The sequence below is a fragment of the Ambystoma mexicanum genome, chromosome 6q (genome assembly GCF_040938575.1).
Source record: "Ambystoma mexicanum isolate Mex_15411 chromosome 6q, UKY_AmexF1_1, whole genome shotgun sequence".
Taxonomy (NCBI): domain Eukaryota; kingdom Metazoa; phylum Chordata; class Amphibia; order Caudata; family Ambystomatidae; genus Ambystoma; species Ambystoma mexicanum.
The window spans coordinates 251,111,024-251,138,302 of NC_090937.1; the positions used below are offsets into that span (position 1 = coordinate 251,111,024).

At 45.3% G+C, this 27,279-nt stretch overlaps 1 protein-coding gene across 2 annotated transcripts in view; it reads right to left on the reverse strand.

Annotated features, from left to right (window-relative positions):
- MTTP (microsomal triglyceride transfer protein) overlaps positions 1–27,279 on the reverse strand; it is a 627,046-nt gene that overhangs the window by 296,085 nt on the left and 303,682 nt on the right. For both annotated transcript variants that reach the window (XM_069630721.1, XM_069630722.1), the window contains one exon: positions 15,628–15,815. In XM_069630721.1, the coding sequence (XP_069486822.1) occupies positions 15,628–15,815 (188 nt within the window). The remainder of the gene's footprint in view (positions 1–15,627; positions 15,816–27,279) is intronic.

The window sequence follows — 27,279 nt, forward strand, 5'->3', positions numbered from 1 at the left end:
CCCTGTGACACTGCGGTAACAGGTAACATCAAACCCCCAAAATCCCAGTTTTAGGATGTGTATATACATAAGAAGGCTAACATGGAAGAATTTGGATTTAGGCCTGTATGTGCATCCTAAGGGCAGTTAAACGGTTACATCACAATCTCAAGAAAATTCAAAAGTTCTGAAATACCCATCATTTAAGAACATTAATGAAAAATGATTGCTGTAAGGGGGATCTTAGCCATTATGTCTGCGATACCAATAGCCTTTTTGATGCTGTAAAATCGAGCTGCAGCCATTTTACAAGGTAAACAACTGCAATAAAATGGCCACCAGGGAAAAAGGAGAAGGGTACTATCCATAGTCCCTTCTACCTTTCCATGGCCATTGAAGATAGCAGAAGGAGTTCTGCGAGCTGCAAATGCAGGTACAGGAGATATGAAGCGCGGTGGGAAGTAGAGGAAGGGAACACTAAGTGTAATGGAGGAGCTGAGATGTGGTGAGTGGAAGTGCAGGCAGTGACCCAAGGGAAGGGAGGCCGAATTCCGGGGGTGAAGGTGGCAGAGTCCCGCCTGTCGTGAGTTTGCCGGCCAATGTCTTGTGGTAAGGCACATATTTCAAACTACTTGATTCCCTGGGAGCCCCGTCAACGTCGCCTCCGGCTTGTTAATATCCAAAATACAATCCATATTTTCAAATGCATATTTCATTTATTCCGATGGGTGTATGAGTCATGCAATTAAACACTGTAGTTTGAGATTTAAGGTTGTGGGAATTATTCAGTGCACAGTGGAAATAAACAAGTCAAAGGGGTGAAATGGTATCTATGGCTATAAGCACAACGTTTTCATTATTTACTGTCTCTCAGCCAATAAAAATGCACAGAATTCCAGCAGGAAATGGTGGCATTGACTGCATTCTAAGTATTCTGACATGTTTTTCAATTTGTAGATTATTCTCTCATCGACTTCCATCCCCACTTTACATCTCTACCTCCTCCAAGCCCTTTTCCCCTTCACAATGAAAAGCAAAACATTTGTTGTTGTTGAAAAAAGCACAGAGCACTTTGTGAGCTCACAGTTGCTTGTGTTTGCGTCCTCGGTGCCCTGTCTCTCTATTAAGCTCTGACTTTCACCTTCCACTACCTCCTACCATTTTTTTTCTCTGAAGCCACAACAAACTACACACACTCCACAACACCTAACAGCAAACTAAACCAATGAAACACAAATCACCCCATACACACTCATGCACCAAACACCACATAACGTCTAACAACTCAAAACAAACAAGCACACAGTGACACGGTTTTCCCAACTGAAGCAACCACTAACATAGCAAAACTCTCTTGCACTTTTCCCACTTAATAACACTAGACAAGCCTTCTCAACCCTCCTTCCTTTTCTGATCCGACAGAGCACCTGGAGATCATGAAAATGGCAGCGGTGCAAGGTATAAATCACGTTTGCACCGGGGAAAGACAGATTTACCCATCACAATCTGTCTTTCACGTGCACAATTGTACAATCACCACCTGCACCCGGGGCATAAAATAGAAAAGGGACTGAGTCCCTTTTTGGATGACAGTGGCCATTTTTTAACATGATTCTTATGGCCGCCGTCATCCGAAAAGGGACCTAGTCTCTTTTCCATTTTAATGGCGTTGGCCACTTTTTTACCTTCTTTTTTTCCATCGGCAGATAGGCTCGCGCACTCCGTGCTGAGCTCATCTCCAGACAGTGAAAAAAAAAAAAAGAAAACCATTTGCATCCCGGTGAAATCCCAGGGTGCAAATGGCTTTCACCCCCTGCCCTGGCAGGGGTCTGACATCGCTGGTAAGGGCCCACAGCCTTCACTGAAGCCCTCGTTTTGCTCGGGCCTACCTTGGCGAGGGCAGGCAGGCTGTTACCGGCCATGTCAGCCCCCCGCCGCGGCGGTTAAAGCCACAATAACATAACATAACACTCTAATTCTCCATCAACTCATCTGCTTTTCTCTCCCACACATTTAGCCCACATCTCAAACCCATTTGGCTTTCACTTCACCTTCTTTCTGACACATTGTGCCAGTGAGCAAACAGCCTCATATTGTTTCCTTGGATATCTGTATTCTCTTCTAACATGGTGGTTATTTTATTTTGTGTTCCCTTCCTCAAAAATTGGGTCATGCTGGGCAGATCCCCTTAGACACTTTTTCTTTTTTTTTCTTACTTTAACCCACACATGCTCTTTTCAGGTTACTCAGTGTTCAAGCCCTTTCCAATTTTCTGTGCCACATTCCACAGCTCTTGATCCCCTACTTATCTTCTTACTCCAGCCTTGCTCCTGTCTTTAAAACACGTGTCTGGGGTTTCTGTTGGTACTCTTGTTCAGAGGAGAATTGCCTAGCATTTCGGTGCTGGACTGCCCCGGGGCAGGAAAAAGACTAATATGTTTTGGATATTTCTCCTCTGTGAAAGATAGTGAGCTAAAGAATCTGGTAAGTCTCTCGTAACTGGGACTAATGTCCGGCAGAGGGACTCCCAGAACCCCCCTTGAGTTTTGCATAATTTAAGTAACTTTGGGTTTCACCCTAAGTTACTAGGGGAATCCAGACGTGGACCCCTTGCTCACTAGTCTTAGAGAGGCACAGCTCCACCCTACTGTTGAGGTCCAACCTGACTGAAACACATGTCTGGGGTTGCTGTTGGTACTCTTGTTCAGAGGAGAATTGCCTATCATTTCAGTGCTGGACTGCTCCAGGGCAGGACAAAGACTGATATGTTTTGGATATTTCTCCTCTGTGAAAGATAGTGTGCTAAAGAATCTGGGTAAGGCTATCACAACCAGGACTAATGTCCAGCATAGGGACTCCCAGGACCCCCCTTCATTTTTGCCTAATTGAAGTAACTTTGTGTCTCACCCTAACTTACTAGGGGAATCCAGACATGGATCCCTTGCTTAATATTCTTACACAGGCACAGCTCCACCCTACTGATGAGGTACAACCAGACCGAAGCACGTGTCTGGGGTTGCTGTTGGTAGTCTTGTTCAGAGGAGAATTGCCTAGCATTTCAGTGCTGGACTGCCCCAAGGCAGGACAAAGACTGATATGTTTTGGATATTTCTCCTCTGTGAAAGATAGTGAGCTAAAGAATCTGGTAAGTCTCTCGTAACTGGGACTAATGTCCGGCAGAGGGACTCCCAGAACCCCCTTGAGTTTTGCATAATGTAAGTAACTTTGGGTCTCACCCTAAGTTACTAGGGGAATCCAGACGTGGACCCCTTGCTCACTAGTCTTAGAGAGGCACAGCTCCACCCTACTGTTGAGGTCCAACCTGACTGAAACACATGTCTGGGGTTGCTGTTGGTACTCTTGTTCAGAGGAGAATTGCCTAGCATTTTGGTGCTGGACTGCCCCAGGGCAGGACAAAGAATTATATGTTTTGGATATTTCTCCTCTGTGAAAGATAGTGAGCTAAAGAATCTAGGTAAGGCTCTCGTAACCGGGACTAATGTCTGGCAGAGGTACTCTCTAGACCCCCCCCCCCTTGTTTTTTGCATCAATTAAGTAACTTTGGGTTTCACCCTAACTTTCTAGGGAAATCCAGACGTGTACCCCTTGCTCACTATTCTTAGAGAGGCGCAGCTCCACCCTACTGACGAGGTCCAACCAGACTGAAGCACATGTCTGGGGTTGCCATTGGTACCCTTGTTCAGAGGAGAATTGCCTCGCATTTCGGTGCTGGACGCCCCAGGGCAGGACAAAGACTTATATGTTTTGGATATTTCTCCTCTGTGAAAGATAGTGAGCTAAAGAATCTGGGTAAGGTTCTCATAACCGGGACTAAAGTCCGGTAGAGGGACTCTCAGGACCCCTCTTGTTTTTTTGCATAATTTAAGTAACTTTGGGTCTCACCTTAAGTTACTAGGGGAATCCTGACGTGTACCCCTTGCTCACTATTCTTAGAGAGGCGCAGATCCACCCTACTGACGATGTCCAACCAGACCCAAAGACGTGTCTGGGGTTGCCATTGGTACCCTTGTTCAGAGGAGAATTGCCTCGCATTTCGGTGCTGGACTGCCCCAGGGCAGGACAAAGAATTATATGTTTTGGATATTTCTCCTCTGTGAAAGATAGTGAGCTAAAGAATCTAGGTAAGGCTCTCGTAACCGGGACTAATGTCTGGCAGAGGTACTCTCTAGACCCCCCCCCCTTGTTTTTTGCATCAATTAAGTAACTTTGGGTTTCACCCTAACTTTCTAGGGAAATCCAGACGTGTACCCCTTGCTCACTATTCTTAGAGAGGCGCAGCTCCACCCTACTGACGAGGTCCAACCAGACTGAAGCACATGTCTGGGGTTGCCATTGGTACCCTTGTTCAGAGGAGAATTGCCTCGCATTTCGGTGCTGGACGCCCCAGGGCAGGACAAAGACTTATATGTTTTGGATATTTCTCCTCTGTGAAAGATAGTGAGCTAAAGAATCTGGGTAAGGTTCTCATAACCGGGACTAAAGTCCGGTAGAGGGACTCTCAGGACCCCTCTTGTTTTTTTGCATAATTTAAGTAACTTTGGGTCTCACCTTAAGTTACTAGGGGAATCCTGACGTGTACCCCTTGCTCACTATTCTTAGAGAGGCGCAGATCCACCCTACTGACGATGTCCAACCAGACCCAAAGACGTGTCTGGGGTTGCCATTGGTACCCTTGTTCAGAGGAGAATTGCCTCGCATTTCGGTGCTGGACTGCCCCAGGGCAGGACAAAGACTAATTTGTTTTGGATATTTCTCCTCTGTGAAAGATAGTGAGCTAAAGAATCTGGGTAAGTCTCTCGCAACCAGGACTAATGTCCAGCAGAGGGGCTCCCAGGTTCCTCCCACCCCCTCACTTCCTTGTTTTTTTCTTGAAAGAAAAGTGCCACTTTGTGCAGATCCTCTTTCACAGGCAAATCTTCATATTACTCCCTCTTTCTCATCCTTGCATGGTTCACAACTCTATGAGCACATACAGCCTCCTTCTGAATGGGGCGAAAGTGGGAAAAAGTGCAGAAAACTGTTTTCCATAGATGCCGGCTTCTGATGAGTGTCAGAGGAGTCGCCTATAGATCGAGATTCCCACACCACCAGAGAACTCCTCATACCAGTATGCAAGATCAGCATTCTTGTCCACAAGTACCGGCTTGATTTCAGTGGACTGTACTTATTTTTCTACTACTGGAAAAAGAAAGCACAGTCAGTTGAAAGCAACAGCACAGTGATCAGCGGCTATTTCAGGTCACTTAAGGGACACCAAATACTGCTGTGAAAAGCATGGAAATCTTGGTGAGTCCCAGGTCCCTATGTCTTTCACCACAGTGTGCCGTGACTCAGTGATCCATCTCACCATGGATGGAGACGGATCATAATCCAGGTGATGAAGACGAAGCACAAGCATGTGGGATATTTGTTAGGATCCTTCACTCAAGTTACTGGGGCTATACCAGAATAAGGCCCGTAGTATGTGTGTTTTTAAATCATTTGTTTAAGATCAAAAAGCGATATGCAAAAGGGATTGTGTAGATTTTGTGTTAATGAGGAAAAGGTGGAATCACTTTTCCATCTAATGATAGAATGCCCTGAATTGCTAGCAGAAAGATTAAGTTACTTTGATGAATTTGTTTATAAAGCCTGGCTATTGAGAGACGTACTGTGGTCCAGAATGTTACAAGGAGAATGAATGTCATTGCGCCTAAGAGTGCTTGCATTTAAAAAAAATATATGTAAAATAGAAAAGAACGAGTCAAAGGGGAAAAAGTTTATGATCTTCATGTCATAATTGATACTATGGGAAATTCATGCAACTAGAAGTGAATGTGGAAATGCAAGAAATGTTTCATTGACTTACGAAAATGTGTTAGCATTGAGATATGTTTGTACTTGTAATTAAGATCCTATGAACTAATGTGTTGATTTTATGAAAGAGAGGATTTAAAAAGTTTTTGTAAAAGTTTTTTTTATAAACTAAAAACAAATAATGTAAATTAAAAAAGTATGTGTGTTTTTAACTTTATACACTGTGTGCTAATGTCATTATTGGTCATTGCAATGCAATCCTGGCTAACCAGTTGGCTATTCCCAGACAGTGTTTATTGGGTATGAGACTTTCTTCACAACCACCATTCACCTAATGATATTCACCCAAGGATCCTGTGTCTCGCCGACACTCTATAATATCTTCACTAAGCCACTCTTCGACGATCTTGATAATCTGGGTATCACCTATACTAACTACGCAGACGATACCCAGATTCTCCTACCACTTACTGGGGATTACGTTGAAGATCTGGCTTTGGTGAACAGAGTCTACAGCATCGTTCAAGCCTGGATGGCCAACCATGGCCTATGCTTGAACGATGACAAAACAGAGGTACGGCAGCCCGCATTTCCAAACTCAACCAAAACTACTCAGCCTTCATCATCGATGGTAACACCATCAAAGTCGCTAGAGAAGTAAAAACCCTAGGTTTTTACCTTGATGCGACACTATCTTTTACCAAACAGGTGAACGCATTGGCCTCATCCACGGCTTATACATGCAAACTAATACGAGCTGGGAAACAATTCCTATCAGATGACAGCTGTCTTATCCTAGCTAGAGCCCTCATCTTATCAAAATTAGACTATTGTAACGCCCTTTACATAGGGACAACCAAACAAATCATCAATAGAATCCAAGTGCTCCAAAACAATGCACTTAGAGCGGCACTAAGTATCCCTAGAAGAGTACATATCTCAGAAATAAGACGTAAACACAAATGGTTATCCACCCAAGAAAAAATCAACCTCAAATCTGCCTCCCTTATCCACAAATGTTTAAACAACAAAGCCCCCCGCTACCTCTCAGAACGCTTCAACAGAAAAAAACCCACTAGACTTACAAGGACAGTCAGCCCTAACTGCCTACTAGTACCCAGATTTAAACTAGCCACTATTGGAGGATCCAGCTTCCCAGTCAAGGCAGCGCAATTATGGAACGCCCTACCTCATGCACTCAGAGATAACCAAACGTTCAACAACTTCAGAAAGAACTCCATAAAATGGCTTACTGAGAATGAGATTTAAATGACTCTCTACCCTTGCACTTCTACATGTACTTCACATTTCACCTGACACGCTATGACCTGCTATATTGCTCGTTCTCTACCGACCTGCTATATTGCTCGCTCGCCTTGGATTTGATTGATTGTCTGCACTTGTTTTACCTTGTAAAGTCAAGTAATGGCCACTCCACATGCTCTGTAACCTGTAACTTGTAATGTATGTAACCAAGCTGTAAACTTCCTTGTTCTCTTGCGCCCTGCTACCCCAGGGTCCGGTGCGCATAATAAATAAATAAACAAACAAACAAACAAACAAACCATGTCATGTTATGTTTCATAACTTGTAATGCACAACTCGCAAAATGAATCCTCTCTGAAAGCAGGCAAGAAGACTTAACTAGAGGTTTTGGAAGAGATAGGGAAGGATTGAATAGCATTATCTAATGTGTGGAAGGAGTTCCTGCCAGACTGTGGGGCCAGCAATGTGTATGCTTCCATCTTTACAAAAGGCCTCTAGGGCACATTTGCAAGCAGGACCTAAGCTTCAATGGCATATGCCAGCTTTCCCACTGTAAAATGTGCATGATGCTGCACCACGATGTATGCCAGCATTCAAACTGTAAAGCACTTCCAAGATGCCTCTGCACGCAATATATGCCTGCATTCCCTCTGTGAAGCACTGTTTTAAAGTGATCTTACTCTACAGAAGGGATGTAAAAAGTGCTTTGCTTCAATATAATAACCAATAAAGTGTGTCCTAGGGGCAATGGAAGAAGGTGTCTTATGCCAACCCGTTTGCCACCTTTCACATTTTATGTATAAAAGGGTCAACAATTACCTTTTTATGCATTGAACAGTAGGATAGGAAAAAAACAATGGCCACAAGTGGCGTTTCTGGACTACTGCATTGATTTCCCAGAAATACAACTACCATTTCTACTGTCCCATAGATAGTTCAGTAATTGTCCAGATTTATTTTTAAATAACTCTGGTAGTTGTCGTAATTACCTCTGGAGTGATATTTTACCCAACGAATCTGGCCAGACTGTCATGGGGCACTAATGAAATGGGTATGAAGTTAGTCTTTTCTCCGAACCTAAAATGAAAATGTAGCATATTTAATTTATGAAAGACGGTAGCTCCATTTTATTTCTGAAGGAATCACACGAGAATGAGACGTGCACAGCTCTCATGGTGCCTCATATCAAGTGTGAGTAGTCCATTCATTGCTGCTTCTCTGTTTGCATCCTGGTAGAATTATAAACAAAGCACTACAAGTCCCAGAAAGCAAAGCAAAAACAGGACTGAATGAGCCATTCCATCCAACATGGAAAAATGTGAGCATATGCACAATACTCCATAGTAGAGCAAGCCTTTAAGGTGAGAAGTGTCTGCATATTTACAACAGCTTATTCCCACTTTGTGTAAAAGGGCACGTTCCAACTTCATCAGCATATGTATGGATGCATACATTCCCCTCCACACACACCACTGTGAACACCTCTCTGCTAAGAAGCACCGGCAGAGAAAAAGGAACATTCCAGAACATTTTATTTTTACACCGTTGCTAAAATGGCTCTGTCGTGAGGTTATGCTCCCATGAAGTAAACCTACACGAGCTCGGCCCTGGAAGCTTTGATGTTGCCTGACATGTTTACTGGCCAATTTTCTGGCTACACTTCCACCGCATGCCATTACTCTTTCCCCACTTCCACAGAAAAAGAAAGTAGGGTACATCTGGGTTTCAAATGGCTGCAAAGAAAATGTACCTAAAAAATATCCCAAAACATGTGCAACCTGCACACGTCAAATTCATCCAACACTGCATGGGTTTCTGTATATCAAATCTGCAGGAAACAGCCAATTTGGCCAACCCCGATTATTTAGTTTAAACATGCACCTACTTTTTAAGAATAAAGAAGGGTGCAGAGGTAATGCTATGAATGGGGCGACTTAAGTATTCATCCAATCAGGGTCTGTTTGGCACTGTCATGTGAGGATCAGGTTAAAACCTGATTGGATGACTGCTCCAGAGGGTGGAAACAGACAGCTAAAGCACTGTGCATCTTTACATGAATCCAAAAGCCCACACTTTGCTTTAACAACTTTCGAACACATTTTGAAAGGGTGTGCTCCTGATTTACATACATGCAGTAACACATACACACTCAGCAAAGTGTTCACTCTGACTAGTGCCCTATTTCATGTAATTGAAAAGGTTTACATGGCAGTGAGACTGTGAAAGATTAGTGAAGATAATTAAACTGTTTCAGAACTCTCATTTCTTAGAATCGTGAGACTTATTTTCAATCATGTGTTCTGATAGGGATTGGCAAGGTATCCTCTGAGGCTGATCACATTTTCAAAGGAAATCTGTTCTTCGGGACTCTTACACACCCCATTATGCTTTTGTAATGAAAAAAAAGTGAAACCATGGGTTTTGCATGAGGAGATCGTGTGTGCTGTATGTTATGTGATATTTGTAAAGTACCTTCCTGCCATTGCTATGACCTTTAAGTGATGTGGTTAACTGGGAATCCTAGCTTGTAAAGAGTCCGTAAAGTATCTTTGCTTTGTCAGCCTGAGTGCTGGGAGGTATCCTAACTCAAGACTATGGAGTGAAGTGATGTAAAAGCATCTAGTATTGCTTTCTGGTACCAACAAGGCCAAAACACGTGCCTGGTACCAACAAGGCCGAAACACGCGCCTGGGGTTGCTGTTGGTACTCTTGTTCAAAGGAGGTTTGCCTGGCATTTCGGTGCTGGACTGTCCTTGTGGGTGGGACAAAGACTGATATGCGAATGGATATTCCTCCTTTGTGAAAGGTATTGTGAGCTAAAAGCGTTGGCTGCGGACTCTCAAAGTGGGAAAAATCCACAAAAGAGGTTATCATGCCATGTTCTTTCTAGAGAGGGGCTCCTGCTACCGTTTTTGTTCTTTCTGGTACTGCACCACTAATAGAAAGCATCAACGCTCCTTCAACATCGATCATGTTTCTGGGGAAACTAGAAGACTTAAAACTGCACCCCTCTCCATACAACCAGCTAGAAGCACCAGATACAAAAATGACACAACCATCAGTCATAAATATCAAAACCTCTTAACATACTGTCGCCAAAGAAGCCCTCCAAATGCTTAAAAAAGGAGCAATTCACTAAGTGGTTCACCACAGACTCAACAAGCACAAGAACGAAAACAGAAGGCTGAAGCAAACCTGTACAGAAAACTACTCACCAACGGACACATGAGAAATCCATCTCGACAGAGTATAAGTGATAAGAGCAACATGGCTGACTGCACACAGCACTTAAGAGCCTGCATAACACAGATAGAAGGAAATGTTCAAAACTGTCACTTACATTGGAAAGGTCCAACAACACTAAACCTAGCATTGGAAGCACCACCAAGGAAACCACAAATACCAGTTGTAGGAGCCTTCCAGCCCTTCCAGTGCAATCATTCACAGCCACAATCAACACCAGCAACCCAGCTTGATCATCTAAAGACCCATGCCCCCAGCATGTGCACGTTATAAACCAACAGCCCAGATCTGCCCCTATGTTTTAATCCCTTCTTAATTCATCCATAGAACCAGGTGTCATCCCTCGAGCCTTCCAAACCACTTAAATGAAGCTTCTACTCAAAAAGTAAAACGTTGACTTCAACAACTTGGCAAACTACTGCCCCATCTTTAAGTCAGCCTTCACCACTAAAATACGAGAGGAATTCATCTATCAACACTGATTCCGGCCGATGATGAGAATCTACACTCTCCTCCATTTGGGACACTCAAGAAATAACTCTGTCAAAAACACACAAGGTGCTGTCATCATCCTAGATTAAATGAGTTAGGGACCTTTGATTGAAAGGAACTACATTATGCTGAATTAATTATTTCCTCAAAGACAGGACAGAGACCTCAGATCTTGCCCATTTCAGGTCATGTTGCTTTGGCGTAGCCCAAGAATCCAGTCTTCCACCATTTCTTTTGAATGTTTACATGACGACAACCCCCCTTTACAACTCATTCCCAACTCAGGTCTTACATGCTTCACCTATGCGTAGGATCCCTTAACCATACATAAACGGGCAGACAATTAAACCTCAAGTAAACCGGATATTGAAAACTGGTTCGTGCCCGACAACTCACAGATATAAAAATAACTAAAACGTAACCCAAATAAACCTGAAATGAAGATCTGACAATTCCCTGGCATGAAGAAATGGAAACCTGCCTTCTGCCAGATGCAAAATCACAAATCACAGACTCTTCATGGATACTGACCTCAAACACAAACTCAAGGTAAAAGCTATCATAAGAAGTTCCTTTTTCCAACTCTAAACCATGCATGATATAATGGCAAGTCTGGCCTTCCTGCACAGATCTATCTCAGTAAATAAAACACTATTAGCTGCCCAGAGCTCCTTCCCCAACAAGAGTTAATTCATCCACTTCAAGCCAACCGGAATGACTTGCTCCACTAATGCAGCCTTAGTAGTAGTACCAGGTTTCACCGGAAATGTCACTTCTGTGTACCAAGCACCGGAACTCATTTCTGAGGCTTCCACGCACAGGGGAAGGCCATCTAGTCCTCACAAAATCCCTGGAATCATGGCTATTCACAAGATCGCAACTGACATACTAGTATATCTCCCTTAAGGAGTGGAACAAATAGAAGCATCCGAAACCAATCTCAGACAGCAGCCACGGCAGACTCCGACGCAAATGCCCACCAGAAACAATCCGACAAACGTGACATGCAGCACAAACTGAATGGCTTCAGACATTTTACAATATAGATTAGCATCACAGACCTGGACCCAGCAGCTCTGCCGCAATCAACAACACAAACAATAGTCTTGCTAACCAGGTTGAAACCAAGACAGGACCCTTTCAGGATATGCTCACTAGCGTATGCCATACACCTACACACATCAGCTCAATAAACAAACTCGGGAGACTGGACTCCGTCAGCTCAGAATCGCCTTCTATTGCCTTAAAATGGAACTCCGAATTGTAAGAACCATGCATCCTGATAGGGAACAGCAGAACAACAAAAAGACCTGCTTTGAGCCAACAACAGACTGGTTCAGTCCAGTGTCAAACTCTATAACACAGGTCCTCATCCATACCGAATTCCCTCTCCTTCCTCAACTAAACAATTCTCTTTGTCATCTCATACCCACTTACACCACACACTCAGAGCACCTCACATAAGGCAGCTGTGTGCCTACCAAGACCACATTAACCCTGATGGAACTATGCCAAAGTTAATATCTTTGGATCTAGTCTATCGCACACTCCCAAAAGCCGGCGCCTAACCTGGTCTTGCAGAGCTGTCGCATAAAAGATCATGTGCTGCCCCTCTGGGTACAACATTTACCCAAGAGTCACCGCTACAGGTCACATGAAACCACTCCACCACTCAACACCTCAGGTTTGGCACCTGCCTTCATCTCAATCACACGAATACCCCAACGCTTCCGCTTTCCTTACATTGCGCAATGAATTCACAAAATGACAGCAGTGCACTATACAACACAACTGTGCATTACCTTACATTACTCCCTGCCTCAAACGTTATACAGTGCATACAAAAGTGCTTGTTGAATTGAACACACAAAACATGTAGTCCAATTGTAAAACAATTACTTAGATTTAAATGTTAAACTGAAGCACGAACTGTGGAATATATATAGCTACAGATTTAATTTATTTGGCAGTCACTTCCAAATGGGACCAATTTGTCAAGCAAAGGCATCGAGGAGACCAGAGGAGTCTCTTCTCTGGCCTTCCTATGCCCGTGCTAGCTCCAAACATGTTAACAAAAGCATAAAACAGGAAACAGTACACATATGTCGTTAAGTTGACGTTGCAGGGGGCGGCGGGGCTGAGGGGGCTATAGCTCTATATCTCTGCCCTTTAGCTTGGTGGCACTCCTTTTAAGGCCTTGGCAAAGCCCCAACTTTCTTACTTAGATCTTGATTGACCCTCTACTTCGTTTACTTCTGCACCCATTGTCTTCAGGGTTTAGGTCTACTTGGTTGAAAATATTTGACCTTTTCCAATTTTACCTATTTTTTTGGGTTATTATTTTGGTCCAAAATGTGGGGGGAGACCCCATGCACCCGCCCTCCTCTTCCCCCACGATAACCTATTCCCTTCCCTCTCCCCATATACTTATTTAATTTGACCGAAAAAACCATCAAAAGAATTAGGTCAAATCAAAAAGGTCAAATGTTTGTCGAACAATTATGCTAATACCGTCTGCACAGCCCTGTGTATCTCAGGGCCAACCTCCCCTGCATCTTCTTATCGACGTTCATACCCTTAATCTAATGTTCCTGACCTGGCTGTCTGTTTCCACTCCTCTTTCTTCCCACTTCTCACTCTCCATTTAGATCATGGATGAGTTCTTCTAGGTATGTTCCTATGTTCTCCATCTACTGACAGCTTTGACCTAACAAAGGAACCCCTCGACGACTAACCATTAGACAACCTTCGACTTATGCAAATATGTATTTTCTACCTTTGCTACCCACGTCCCCTGCAATTAGCCAAAAATCCAGAGACTGTCCCTGAGCTAAGTTGACTGATACCAGTTAAACGTTTCCTGAAAAGCTCCAGGACTGCAACGCTTATACAAGTAGCATCAGGGATTGTTCTCATATTCACCCCTTGGTGCACTTTGTAATTGTGTCGCTGAATGAATTCTCTGTGTCTTGACACCCTTCCCATTTCTGCATTTGTACATTTGTACCCTTTATGTTTATTATTGTTTATTTGGATAATTTGCTGCTTAGTTTTTTCTTCATGTTGACTACTTCACATAGCCCTATGGCTCTTTTGTGTGCCTGCTATATAAACTAAAACACATAAATATAAATCATTCTAGAAAGTTTTAGGCAACTTTCTAGAGTTGTTGTCCCAGAGAGTGAATAATCATCTTAGCTAACAGGCCCTTTATTTCTGTGACTTTAACCGCTGTTGTTGTATTGCACTGATGCCCATGTTTCCAACAACAGCGCACCCTATTTCTTTTCACTGCTTTAAAGTCAGAACCTTCTGGACAGTTCTCGTCCTTAGAACCATTGTTGCACTTATGACTGTTTTGCAGAATTTGCTGTTGGTCTTTCATCTTTAGTTTTGCACTTATAGTTACTTTCATGACGCCAAATCACCCGTTATTAGACTTTCTGCCCTATTTGTGGTTAAGACAATGACTAGGAGCTCATCCACTCGATGGAAGATTCTGATCCGTTTGGACAAACAGCAGAAGTGCTAAGGGATTCACTGCATGCATGGGGCACTGATGGCACACACAGATAAGCATACAATCACAGTGGCCGCCATTGCTCCTTGCAGTAATACAGGCTGCTAATTCCACGTGCAAGAAAAAAGGCAAAAGCCAAGGAAATCATGCTGTTAAGTGTAGTTGAGAAGAGTGAACCCTGCTGGCATAGAGAGTTTGGTGCATGAACCCAGCATGGGAGTGCTACTGCTGGGTCTCCCCACAGGGTACCCACCCAAGTGGGAACCCCTCTTCAAACAGCCAACTTCAAAAAGGGCAAATGCCCCGGAAAGGCATGCATCGCAATGTCCTGCACTTGTCTTCTGCATTCTCAACCATCAGGCTGTGTTTGCCAGTCTCTACTCAGATTCATGTTTCCGCAGGGCTCTTGTTGGTCAAGAGGTCCAAAGTCATTCATCAACTTGATGGTTCATGGTGCTCAAAAGTGCTTGGACTTCAAGCACGCTCTGCAAAATGTCTTATCAATTTACTGTTTCATAGTGCTCAAATACGGCTAGTCCCATTCCCAAATTATAACTGGCGGCAACAAGTAAATGAATCAGAATTGTGTCCTGATACTTCCCAAAAATGTAGCGGAAAATGCTGCCAAATCAATGCACTCAGACAGATCTATTGAACCCAGTTTCAGCACTGAGCCCTTCAGCCGGCGTTATGGACCACAATTCAAGATTTGAAAGACCTCCCTTCTTACTAGTGTCTGCTTTCAGATGCCACAACTATGAGATGTAGGACCAGATTCATCCCTTATCCGGAACTATGGTGTTTACATTGATGGGGCATAGACAGCTTCTGGCATAAACCATACGATTACTATCATGTAGGTTAATGTCATTTTTAGATAACTTTTACTTGTGTTACAACTTCAAAGGCTCTGTCATGTTATTGTGTTGCTTCTTATGGGGCATAAGTGGCATCTGCATCAACATTTTAGTTGAGCTACAATTGTCTGGTTAAAGACATTTAACATGGTCACCCGATTGTGGTCTCTCAAATGTTAGCTCCTCCTGTGTGCAAATAAAAAAGGGATATTAAACCCATCACCTAAGTGAGAGCACATAATATGCCATTGCTTTTGATGTCTATGCCTGATTCTACTTCATGCTGTTGTACCTCTGATGGGTCGTAGTCCCACCAAATAAATCCTTTATCCAGCTCACAGAATGGCGAGAGAGTTCATTCATTGGCTAAGTAACATTTACCAGCAACCACTCTAGTGTAATTACCAAAATCTTCATTGACAGGCACAGCACAAAATGTGAGTGAAATCCTACCAGAATTCTCAGAAGCTGGTCATCGTCGTTACTGGGATTCCTCCACACCAGGTTAACCTCCACATTAGAGGCTATCCTGTGACCCACACTGTCCTCGGACAATCCTCTAGGCCGATCAATGAGCACTTCGGTGGAGTAGCTGAATTTATACAGCTTGTCATTGTTCAATCTTGGTCCGCTTGTATGTTCTAGGGGAGGAAAAAGAAAGTTAGACAATGCAAGACACGCTGGCCATCCACTAGAATCAGTGCCATTCCCATATATTCAATGTAACTGTTTCCTTTATAGGTTTACTGTTGTTTAAACTGTATGGTTACTGAGTTCTGTTTTGAATTTGCAAATATTTTAAGTGGACTATTAGCCGCCAGATGCAGCCTTTGCGCTGCAACAAGTGACTAGCGCAAAGAAGAGTACATTTATTGTCTATTGTCTAGCAGTATGTGAAGTTGGAACATCTGCAGGTTATCAAGTCTTCTTACCATTGTTGCACAGTGACTGAGGTTGTCAGTTCAATTAGGAGGCTCAGTAACAGGAAAATGAAATTCCTTCGCAATAGCGCAATGGGAAAATAGCATACGCAGCCTAACTGCTGTATCTTCAGTGGCAAGCAAATGTAATGTGTTTTGTTGCACCAGGAGAGAAGTTCGTCTGATTCGCCCACTGGCTTTGTACCCCTACCACTCCCGCCTGAACCCTAACTCCTCTTTCCCATTTTGCTGCTGTCTTCTGCAGCATTTCCCTCCACCCCCCATGGCCACTGTAGTGACCTCCTTTCCCCCTGCCAAAGCAATGCATCATCCCTGTCCCGATCTCAGCATGCCTGGTGCTGGCACGTCACGCATTGCACTCACACTACCATTGGTAGAAGTACCCATCGAGGATGCCAGAGAGTTAATGAAATGTTGTTTGTGGGGTGTGTATGCCTGGATATATGTGTGTGTGTGTGTGCGTGCGTGCGTGCGTGTGTGTGTGAGAGATAGTTTTCTGAGGGTGCTACTGTCAGTGCATTGGTGTCTGCCTGTGTTATTGCTATGTGGGCATTGGTGCCTGCCTGTGTGTGTGGATGCCTGGATGTATGTTTTCTCTTGATATGCAGACGAATTTTAGAAATAATAACACAGATGGGTCCATACTGTGCCATGGAAGTCATCAGTTTGAGGGAAGTCTTCAGAAAATTCCTCAAAATGTAGCTATTCACAAGAAAGCACTACACACACTAATGTAGCAACCTTCAATACAGGAACAATTATAACCTTCAACATAATAGTCAACCAAGACTTGGACCTAGAATCCCACAAGAAACAAACAAATGTATATGGACGCCATACATCCATATGGTGAATCACCCCGAAATTAACAGGATAACCAACCTTCACCAACCTGGAACCATAGAACGACCAAAGAAAAGACTAATGAAAACACCAACCGCAACAAACAAGGACAAAATATAAATGGGACTCCTTTTGCACAGCTTCACCAACCAGATGCAATTTGCCTAGGAACAACACACTAATCAAGAAAACATGGGAGACCAGACTCAGTTGTGTACATCTTGCCAACTCTTTCTCATAAATAATATGACAGAGACACCACCGCACAATTATCATAACACTGAAGACAGAATAGTGACAACACAACAAAATATCTGCTATCAGTTCCACAGCATCACAATATATATAAATGGTTACACAGTTTCCTAAACTCCATTAACAGAATGCCTCATAAACCAAAAACTTCCTGTGCCTTTCCAACTAACTGACTCATCTCTGTAGCTAAATCACGATTGTGTCATGTACACAGACCACCACATGCAACATATCTATGCCTATTACTATCATCTGTACACATTATCCTCAGTATGCTTATTGCATGACCCATTGGGCCGCTAGTTCAATCAGAGACCCCCTCCACACCAGCCGCTCTCCCTGTTTCCAGCAATATCATCTAATAGACCTTGGCTTCTCTCCTTTCTCTCCTCCAGATAAAACACATGCACAAATGTCACTGCTAACAAATGGAGCAGGCATGGAGGAAACACTACAACCAGTAAGACAAAGCAGCATACCAACAACAGATCATACACTACAAGGCGGTCCTCCAAATGCAAAAGACCTCTGCTACATGCAATGCATAAGAACGGCAAAACACCCACATGAAGAAATGTTTAGATATATCAACAAAATGAGGAATCTAAAATCACGCAACAAAACTCTGATACCATTTCAAAAACTATGCAACACAATCACTAACCACTTCCAAAACAACATCAAAACCAACCAACAACTCATAAATGCATTGCAAACAAATAGCAAAGAAGTATCTTGTTTAGATGCCATGCTAAGCCCACCGCTGCTCGACTACTTCAAACCCATCCCCAAAGCGGAATTCTATGATCTGCTCACGGAAAGCAATATCAATCACAGGCACCATCTTGGATTCATACTGCTCTCAACTTTATCCATCAGCATCAGGCGCTGAGCTGAACAGTGTTATCACCCAACGTGTTCTGACCTAAATCAGTTGTTACCAGCGGTAATCCCACCAGACCCATTAACCTTACGCCGGCACATGTTCAACTGGTCTTTACAGGGCTATGGCCTTCTCATCCAGTGCAGAAGCAGTGTGCTATCTGGTGTGTCTACTACAGTATATCTTCGATGATAACAACCCACAGTTGGTATGATCCAGGCGGTTCAGCACTGCGACCTTCAATACATCTTTATTAGACACATGATTGTCATTTTGTTAACATTCTGCACTTGCCTTTCAGAGAGAAAAGGCAAGCATTGTGTACTGTATGATAGGTACATGGAATTAAAGTAGGGTACAGGCTCAGAAAAACAGCTGTGCATCATGGCTGCTCACTGTGTTTCTGACTGAAGTAATGCTTCTCCTGCCCCACTCCCCACTCGAACCCCACAGCATCCATCACACAGGGCTTGGTTGAGACTTCCCTTAGGGAGGGGATAGGCAATTCCTGGAAACTGGGATGTTTTAGGAGATAGGCACAGAGCAATGGTAATAAAGTGAATGTCCTTAGTAACCGGGGACAGGGAGAGGGAGTCAAAGTCTATGTTTCCTGTGCCACAATTTTCCACTAAGGGTCTGTTAAATGGCCATTCTGGAAGTCAATGTCAGGCGGCACAGATTACAGTCTAGTGTGTATGCATTGCTTTGATGCAAGAGCGTTGTTCAAAGGTGAGCATTAAAGTGAGTGGTGCATGCACAGCTTGAGCTGGGATAAAAAGAAAGAAAAAGCATATGGCCCCTCCTCAACCACACTGATATTAAGCAATAATGCACAGGGACGGTGCTGAATGTGCTGCCGGAGGGGACTGGCAAAAGGGTGACCCCCAACCAAAAGCCTGGGATCGCAAGACAAATTAATGTTCAATGCACTGTGGGACCACTGTACACAAGGGGAACAAACCACAACTCCAACAAAGCACTGCACAAAATGTTTTGTACTACCACTCCTATTAGTTCTACTCAGTACATTCAATGGGGCGGTCTGATGGGAGTTGAAGATGGAATCATCTCATGACCCGTAGGTACTATAGCAACTTCAGAGTCTGCTTCTCTGGCTTCAGTACGCACAGTTTGTGTATCAATGTGTAGTATTCCAATGGTAAAGACAGAATGTCCTTTCAAAAGTCTGTATCTGATAAGAAAATGAAATAATAAACAACTAATGTCAATATGTGCCAGAAAATATCAGGGAATCAGGGAAAACGATCATTACTAAATAAGTAAATGGAGGGGGAAAAGAAAGCAAACAATAATAGCACAGGTATAAAATTGAATAAACATCATAAGCAACCATGGTGCGGCAGATCGAATCCATGAGATGTTTGATTTAGAGGTCATCCATTGGATGAAGCACTCACCCAACTAATGAGGCTTCCACTAGGCCCGAACACTGGTACCCGGGCTATTACAGGTGCACCAGGCAGGCTTTCAACTCCAAGGCCACCTCTGTAGAGAGCAGCAGGCGTATCCCGTTCCTTCTACTAAGAAAATTACTTAGACGTATTTTACTTTGTGGTAATTACTTCGGAATTACTTCAAATTTTACATTTATTTGGGTGTAAGGAGTAAAAGGGCATAATATTCAAGGTGTATAGGGGTACAATCCTGGTTGAAATGCACTAACGCCTTTGTGAAATAATAACAGTGGTAGGCTGCGTATTCCAAAACGCATAGACCACCACTATAGGCCAATAACACAGTGAACAGTAGAATATAACTGGGTATGGAGTATCTGCGCTCTGCCTGAAAAAAGTACAATAATCAAAATGTACTACTTATTGGTTCTTCAAGTAACATTATGAGATTATGTTGCTTTATTGGTATCCTACTGTGGTGTACAGCCGACAAGTTTTTCGACCCTTTGGGTTGTACTCAAGGCTGACATTCAATACACAATTAACATATTCCAATAGAGAAATAGTAATGGACAAAGTATAAGTTAAATGTTAAAGGTATTTGTACCGCGCACCGTCACCAACAGAGTTGGTCCCCAGGCGCTCTGGAGGATCTGTAAATGAGAAGGTGGGATGGGTTAGTAGGTGAAGCGGGAGTAGGATAGTGAGAGGAGTGGTGTTCTGTTGGCAGCTTCAACTCGGTATACACCGTGTGCTGAGCTTTGGTGCGAGTAGTGGGTCGATGCCAGTCCTCGTGTGCTGTTGGTGTTGCTTATGTGTTGTTGCGGTGTTGTGAAGTGCGTGCGGGTTGTTGTGCGAGAGATGGTTGTGTCAGATTTTTGAGTCCCTACAGCAACCCGATACATGTGTTTCAGCCTTGTTGGGCATCATCAGTGAGGTGGAGCTGTGCCTCTCTAAGAACAGTGAGCAAGGGGTCCACATCTGGATTCCCCTGGTAACTTAGGGTGAGACCCAAAGTTACTTAATATGCCAAACAAGGGGGGTTCTGGGAATCCCTCTCCCAGCACGAACACAGCCCATTGACCTGTTCTTAGGTGGATGGCCCCTGAGAGAGACTACCAAGTTCTTAGCTCACTGTCCCTTTCATAGGAGAAATTTCCCTGCATATCAGTCTTTGTCCTGCCCAGGTGCAGTCCAGCACCGAAATGCTAGGCCATTCTCCTCTGAACAAGAGTACCAACAGCAACCAATAATACGAAATGATAAACAAATTGCTGTTATGGGATTATATCACATAGTTACATACCAATAATGAAGTTATCCATCGAGGGTATTACCGGAGTGGGAAAACAAAGACACTGGGCCTCATTACAAGGTTGGTGGTCCAGTAATAACGATACCGGTAAGGCATTACCGGCATCGTTTATGGGACTGGTCCATCACAACCTGCAATGCTGGTCCTACCCGCATCGACAGGGACCCGCCATGGCCGTGCACTACCGTACCGGCATGCACGCCTGCGCGGGGGTGCAGTGCCTGTAATAACAGCATGCCACAAGGAAGAGGGCATTACGAGTCGCACGGACATGCACATACCGGCATCCAGATGCTTGTAAGAAGGGCCACCATGATGCCAGCAATACAGGCATAGCGGATCACCCATTAATAGGAAACTGCTGTGCACACAATCAGCACAGGTGGAGGCAATGGAGCCTGGCCCTGTACAAAAGGAGCACCCCCACACACCAAACCCCTTCCAAGACCAAAATGATACCACTTGCACTCGCCATACTGGAGGACATGCCTGCACTGCTACTCCTTGAGCAAGCAGTACAACAGGCAACAAAGAGGAGATGCAGGAGGAGAAGGAGGGCGAGACTGGCCCAGCAAATCCCATCAGTGCAGACAGTGGTTCCCCGCAGGCAGCCACCAATCCCACATATAAGGGCCAATCCATTTAACTTAACTCCAGCACAGATCAACACCCTGTACCGCCTGGACAGGGACACCATCACCACCATAGTGGAACTAATACATGAAGACTTGGTCATCCTGATCAACATCTGCAACGCCATCCCCCCTCTGCTGAAGGTGGCATCTGTGCTCCACTTCCTGGCCACAGGCACCTACCAGCACACAGTGGGCCAGCTGCATGGCATCTCAGAACCATGTTTCTCTGGTGTGCTAAACCAAGTGCTGTATGCACTCCTAAAGCAAGCAAGGGCCTACATATCCCTACCACAGACACCACAGTAGGCGAATGACACCAAAATAGCATTCCATGCATTGGCAGGCATGCCCAATGTAATTGGTGCCCTCGACTGCACCCACGTGGAGTTAGTAGTCCCACATGCCGGGGAGGTGGTGTACCGCAATCGGAAGCTATTCCACTCCATCAATGTGCAGATGGTGTGTGATGCCAGCAAGATGATAACATATTGCTGTGCCAAATACCCAGGATCCACGCATGATGCAATGGTGCTGTGGAACTCCTTGCTACCCCGCTATATGGAAGGAGATGCCGTACGACGTGGCTGGCTGCTGGGTGAGTCGGCTCTCTGGGCCATGGGAGAGTGTTTGGGGGGGTGTACATGCATATGCAAGCAGTCTGCTCTCTGGGCCATGGGAGAGAGTTTGGGGGGGGGGAGGGGTAGCACATGCATACGCAAGCAGTTTGCTCTCTGGGCCATGGGAGAGAGTTTGGGGGGGGGGGGTAGCACATGCATACGCAAGCAGTTTGCTCTCTGGGCCATGGGAGTGCCCTCAATGGGGTGTCTGGACACTGTCCATGCTGCCAAACACTGTGCTCTTAATCAACCAAATAAGATGCATGACACAGACAATGTAGTCCGACGCACTCTGGCCGCACACCAATGTGTAAATGTCATACTCACAATCAGCGTACACCCTTGAACATGTCCACTGGACATCACCTGACCATGCCTTCAGCACCACAATGCACCATCACATGTTCGCAAAGCTGAATATACATGACCGCATTGAAGCACCTCGCAGGTCAAGCATCCATGAGTGCGTAGTATGAATTCCACCTCAGGCAATTCCGCTGTCACTGCCCCACCCCGACAGTAACACTGCATAACACCATGGCAACATGTGCAGATGGATACAAATGGGAGAACACATGCGACAAGGATGCTTCAAATTGAACCCATCAAGTAGTGAGCAACACCTAAATGGGTGCGATTGGTGCGGGAATTGCCCACAGCACATGAGTACCAGCATGCAAGTCGATACCCTGCTGTCATAATGCCTACCCCCGGGCATCCGGACCAAGCCCATCAGCCCCGAGAGCAGGCATCCAGGTGCTTACTAAAAGCCCAGCAGCCTAGTGCATGACTGGGGGCTGTCTGGGTACAGTCCTGGCGCCATTGGCACCAGGCTCATAGAGGAAATCAGTCCTGGCGCCATAGGCGCCAGGCTCATGTACATTACTTACTTCATGCAGACCATGCTGCAATGAAGTCAAGCCAACGTGAGGCCTGAATGGGACTACTTTACTTCAGGGACTATTTTTTTACTCGGGTGTGGTTCTGGGGGAACATCTTACCTGGGACTACTTTGAAGGCTATTTAAACCACGCCCGAACAGCAGCACATGCTTCGCATTATTCTGCATCCAGCAGCGTAACGCTCACCGTGCCTGCAGTCAGCATCCAGTCTTCTGCCACGCCCGCCTCGAATCCAGAGCTCCTAGAAAAAGAGGAAAGAAGAAGGAAAGGTTAGAACACGGACATTATTTTAATTCCTTACCTGATTCCGGATCTATCACGTCTTCGAACTTGGAAAGGACATTATTTCTGCACGCATCGCATTGCCAGCTGCAGCGCCGCGCCATACTCACCAGTCCTCAAAGCATTTTCGATTCGGCGCTGCATCCATCATTTTCCTCGCCGAACTCCAGCATCTAGGGGACAAAAGAAATATAAGGTGAACCGAGAGAGCCAACAAATACAATCTCTTTTTACCACCATAGACTTACCTGATTTACCACCGGAGGCATTGTTCTTTAACATCCCGCAACTTCTTACGCCGCACCTGTAAGGAGAGAGAAAACAACAAGTTAAATACACGCATCTTTTACAGGACAGTGTGGGGTAATACAGACTCTTACCTGAATGCCATCAGCTGCCACAAGACAATCTTCTCTTGGACCCAGCTGCAACACAAGAAGGGAATGGGACAAGAGTGAACATAGGACATATTGAACTCTTTGGACTTTATACTTACGGGTTCTCGCCAGGAACCTCGGAGTCAATATTCATCCGGAACTCTTCCAACGCCTTCGAACCAGTGAAGTAACTGGTATCTACGCGCCCCTGCATTCCACGCAGGGTGGAGAGCTCATCATTCAAAAACATAAGGTGAGATTACTGAAAGGGAATATCGGAGGTGATTAGTGGGGAGAACAGTGGGGTGTCATTACTAGAATCCACGGGTGGCTAAATCCCTTTCTCCACTTGCAGGAGAATACTTCTACGGGTCAAGCAGACGAGATTAGGCGGGCCAGTCCAGTCTGTCATCTCTGCACTACGCTTCACGTTGAAGGAGACCGCAGCTCTCCGGGTCCGATCGACGCCCCTGTGGGAGCCAGGTGAGCGTAACACCTGCTTCATCTAAGGTACTCTACCCTACACTTGGGGACACTACCAACATTCACATTGTACCATTGTGACTAGTGTGAAGACGTCGAGGGACATGTGCATGGCGTCTACAATAATCCATATGCATCATTGTCTAAATAAGCAGTATCATGTAGTCCATTAGCCTAATGCATCAAACACTGCCCAACATGCATTTGGTCTCATCCCCTGCCACACAACCCTCACATGTGTGTACATAATGGACCTTGCCACTCCATCTGGGTGGCTGGTGATTCCAATGTCAAGGTCCCTAAGTCGTGTACGTCACCCAAGACCAGCACCATGGATTGCCAAGTAGGGAACAGGGCAGATAGTTGTGCAGATGTGAAATCAATAGCTGCCATTGACGAAATACTGCATGTGAGCATGAAAGATGTACAGGCCGAGCACAAATGGAAATTGAGAAATACCCTTGGACATACCTTTTGTGCTCCCATGCAGGTGATGCTGGCTATCCCCTGAAGACATGGCTCCTCACCCCTGTCAGGAATCCGCAGAACAGGCACAAAGAGGACTTCAATCGTGCCCATACATGAACACTTGTGGTCATAGAGCAGACCTTTGGCCTGTTGAAGGCACGGTTTTGCTGCCTCAGCAGGTCGGGTGGCACCCTCATTTACGGGCCTGATGGTGGGCAAGATCATCATGGTAGGTGCCATGCTGCACAACATGTGCATCCGACGGAATGTACCTCTGCCACCTGAGATGGACCAGCCACCACCAGGTGAAGTTGAAGATGAGGAAGGAGTAGATGTTGGACATCGGCCATGTCGCGATACACTTGAGGGGCGTGCTGTGCACCAATCAGTCATAGACCATTCTTTCTGAAGCACAGGGATGCAGAGGGTGCTATGTATGTGGAACTCTGGGCACTGGGTGTGGGGGTATATGGGCACTGTGCACTGTCATGCAATAAATTGACACACGCCGAAGAAGCAATGTCCAGTCATGTGTTTTTTTTTTTACAGAACGGGTGTATTGTACTGATGGTATTTACAATGTGAATGAACCCTCCACCCCCCACACACACCCCTCCCCCAACACCCCCACACACCCCTCCCCTAACACCCCCCACAAACCCCTCCCCCCTCTCCCCAACACCACCCCACACCTCCATCCCCTCTGTAACGCTCACCTGATTCTCGCAGAGGCGCCGGTCTTGACTGGGCGACTACCGTATCTTCAAAGGTGATGTGTAGCACCCGGTTGGCTCTTTGGGCTGGACCTCTGTGCACTGTATGCCTGACGTGTAGAGTAAGATGTCTGCAGATAGAAAATATGGGGTTAATGAACTGGGGTTATGGGGTGTCCCTATCTCTTTCCTCTTCTCCTCTCCTGTAGACCCCCAAAGGTTAACGCTCTCACCTTAGGTAAGTGAATGCCGAGCTCTCCATCTGCCTCGGGGCAGGGTGCTGTAACCAGTTTCTTCACTGGATAGGTAGCGCAGGCCTCTTGACTTCAGAGGACTGCTGTCCGTCGTTTACTGCACGAACGGTAAGTTTCGAGTCATTTAAATGTCTTTAAAGTCTTTAGTAATGATGTCTCTTGTTTTGCAGGGTTCCGGCGATGGCGGATGACGGGCTGAAGTGAGTTGAAGATGGAGCCCGTGTGATGAATAGAAGCGCCTGGAAGCACGTAAGTAAGCACTTGTTGCCTGCTTCACTATGCGCTCTAACTGTCTTTTTATTTTGCAGGTACGAGTTCGGAGCGGCTGCAGGGTGCCGGAATACCCACTGGATTAGATGTGGAAAGGAGTAATGGCACGTGAGTATTAAAGTTCCCCAATGTCTTTAAACGCACCTTGTTTTGTCTTTCAGATGCGGGATGCAGCGCCGAAGGCCTCCGGAGCGTGCGAAGAGTTGGTAAACTTTTGTCTTTCAGATGCCGGAATGCAGTGTGAAGACCTCCGGAGCGCACGAAGAGTAGGTAAGCCTTTGCCTTTCAGATGCCGGAATGCTAACCTGTTCTTTCTTGTCTTTATAGGTGTTGCTGAAGACTGGATTCAGGATGGTAAGCCTTTGCCTTTCAGATGCCGGAATGCTAACCTGTTCTTTCTTGTCTTTATAGGTGTTGCTGAAGACTGGATTCAGGATGGTAAGCCTTTTTCCTTAGGCCCAGGACCGGATGCAGAAGACACGATGAGCGTTCTGCTGCAGAGGTTGCAGAATAACGCAAAGCAAGATTCATCCACCGGGTGTGGTTTAAATAGCCTCCTGTAGTGCTTAGGTGTCTCCTTCCACAGCCACGCCTAAGTAAGAAAAGAGTTCCTGGTAAGAAAAGAGTTCCTGCCTTCCAGAAGAGTTCCAGTGTTCTGAATCTAGGGAGTGGCTCCAGCCCCACCCAACAGGAAAAGTAGTTCCAAACAGAAGAGGATCAGAGGCTCAACTGGCAGGCAAGTAAGCAGCATGGTCTGCTGAAGGTAAGTCCACCCAAGCATTATGAGCCCGGCGCTTCCAGCGCTGGGACTGGGCATATTTATGAGCCTGGTGCCACTGGCGCCAGGACTGGGTCCAAAAGGTCCCAATTGGGACTGGTTGGCACTCGGAACCTGGGTTATGGATCTGCTTCCAAGGGAGTTGGGAAAACCCTGACCTTTTGGAAGCAGAGATCATGACAGTACCCCCCCTCAAGGCCCCTCCCAAACCGGGCTTCTCCGGGGGTTTTGGCTTGTCAGGAAATGTTCGGTGAAATCTTTTGATTAGGCGAGGAGCGTGGACATATTCAGCAGGTTCCCAGGATCTCTCTTGGGGGCCGTAGCCTTTCCAGTCAATTAGGTAGAATAGTTTAGATTTGGAGATCTTGGAGTCCAGAATGCTTTTGACTGCAAACTCGAGTTCTCCATCCACTAGGATAGGTTTTGGAGATTTGGTTAGTCGGGTTTGAGGTTGCACGGGTTTTAATAGAGAGACGTGGAAGACCGGATGTATCTTCATGTGCGGGGGCAAGTCCAACTTGACCGCTACTGGGTTTACTATGGTAGTGATGGAATAGGGACCAAGGTATCTTGGGTTGAATGTGCGTGGCCCTTTTAGAGATAGATATTTGGTGGATAACCAGACTTGATCCCCTACTTGATAGTGAGGGGCTTCCTTCCGATGTTGATCTGCT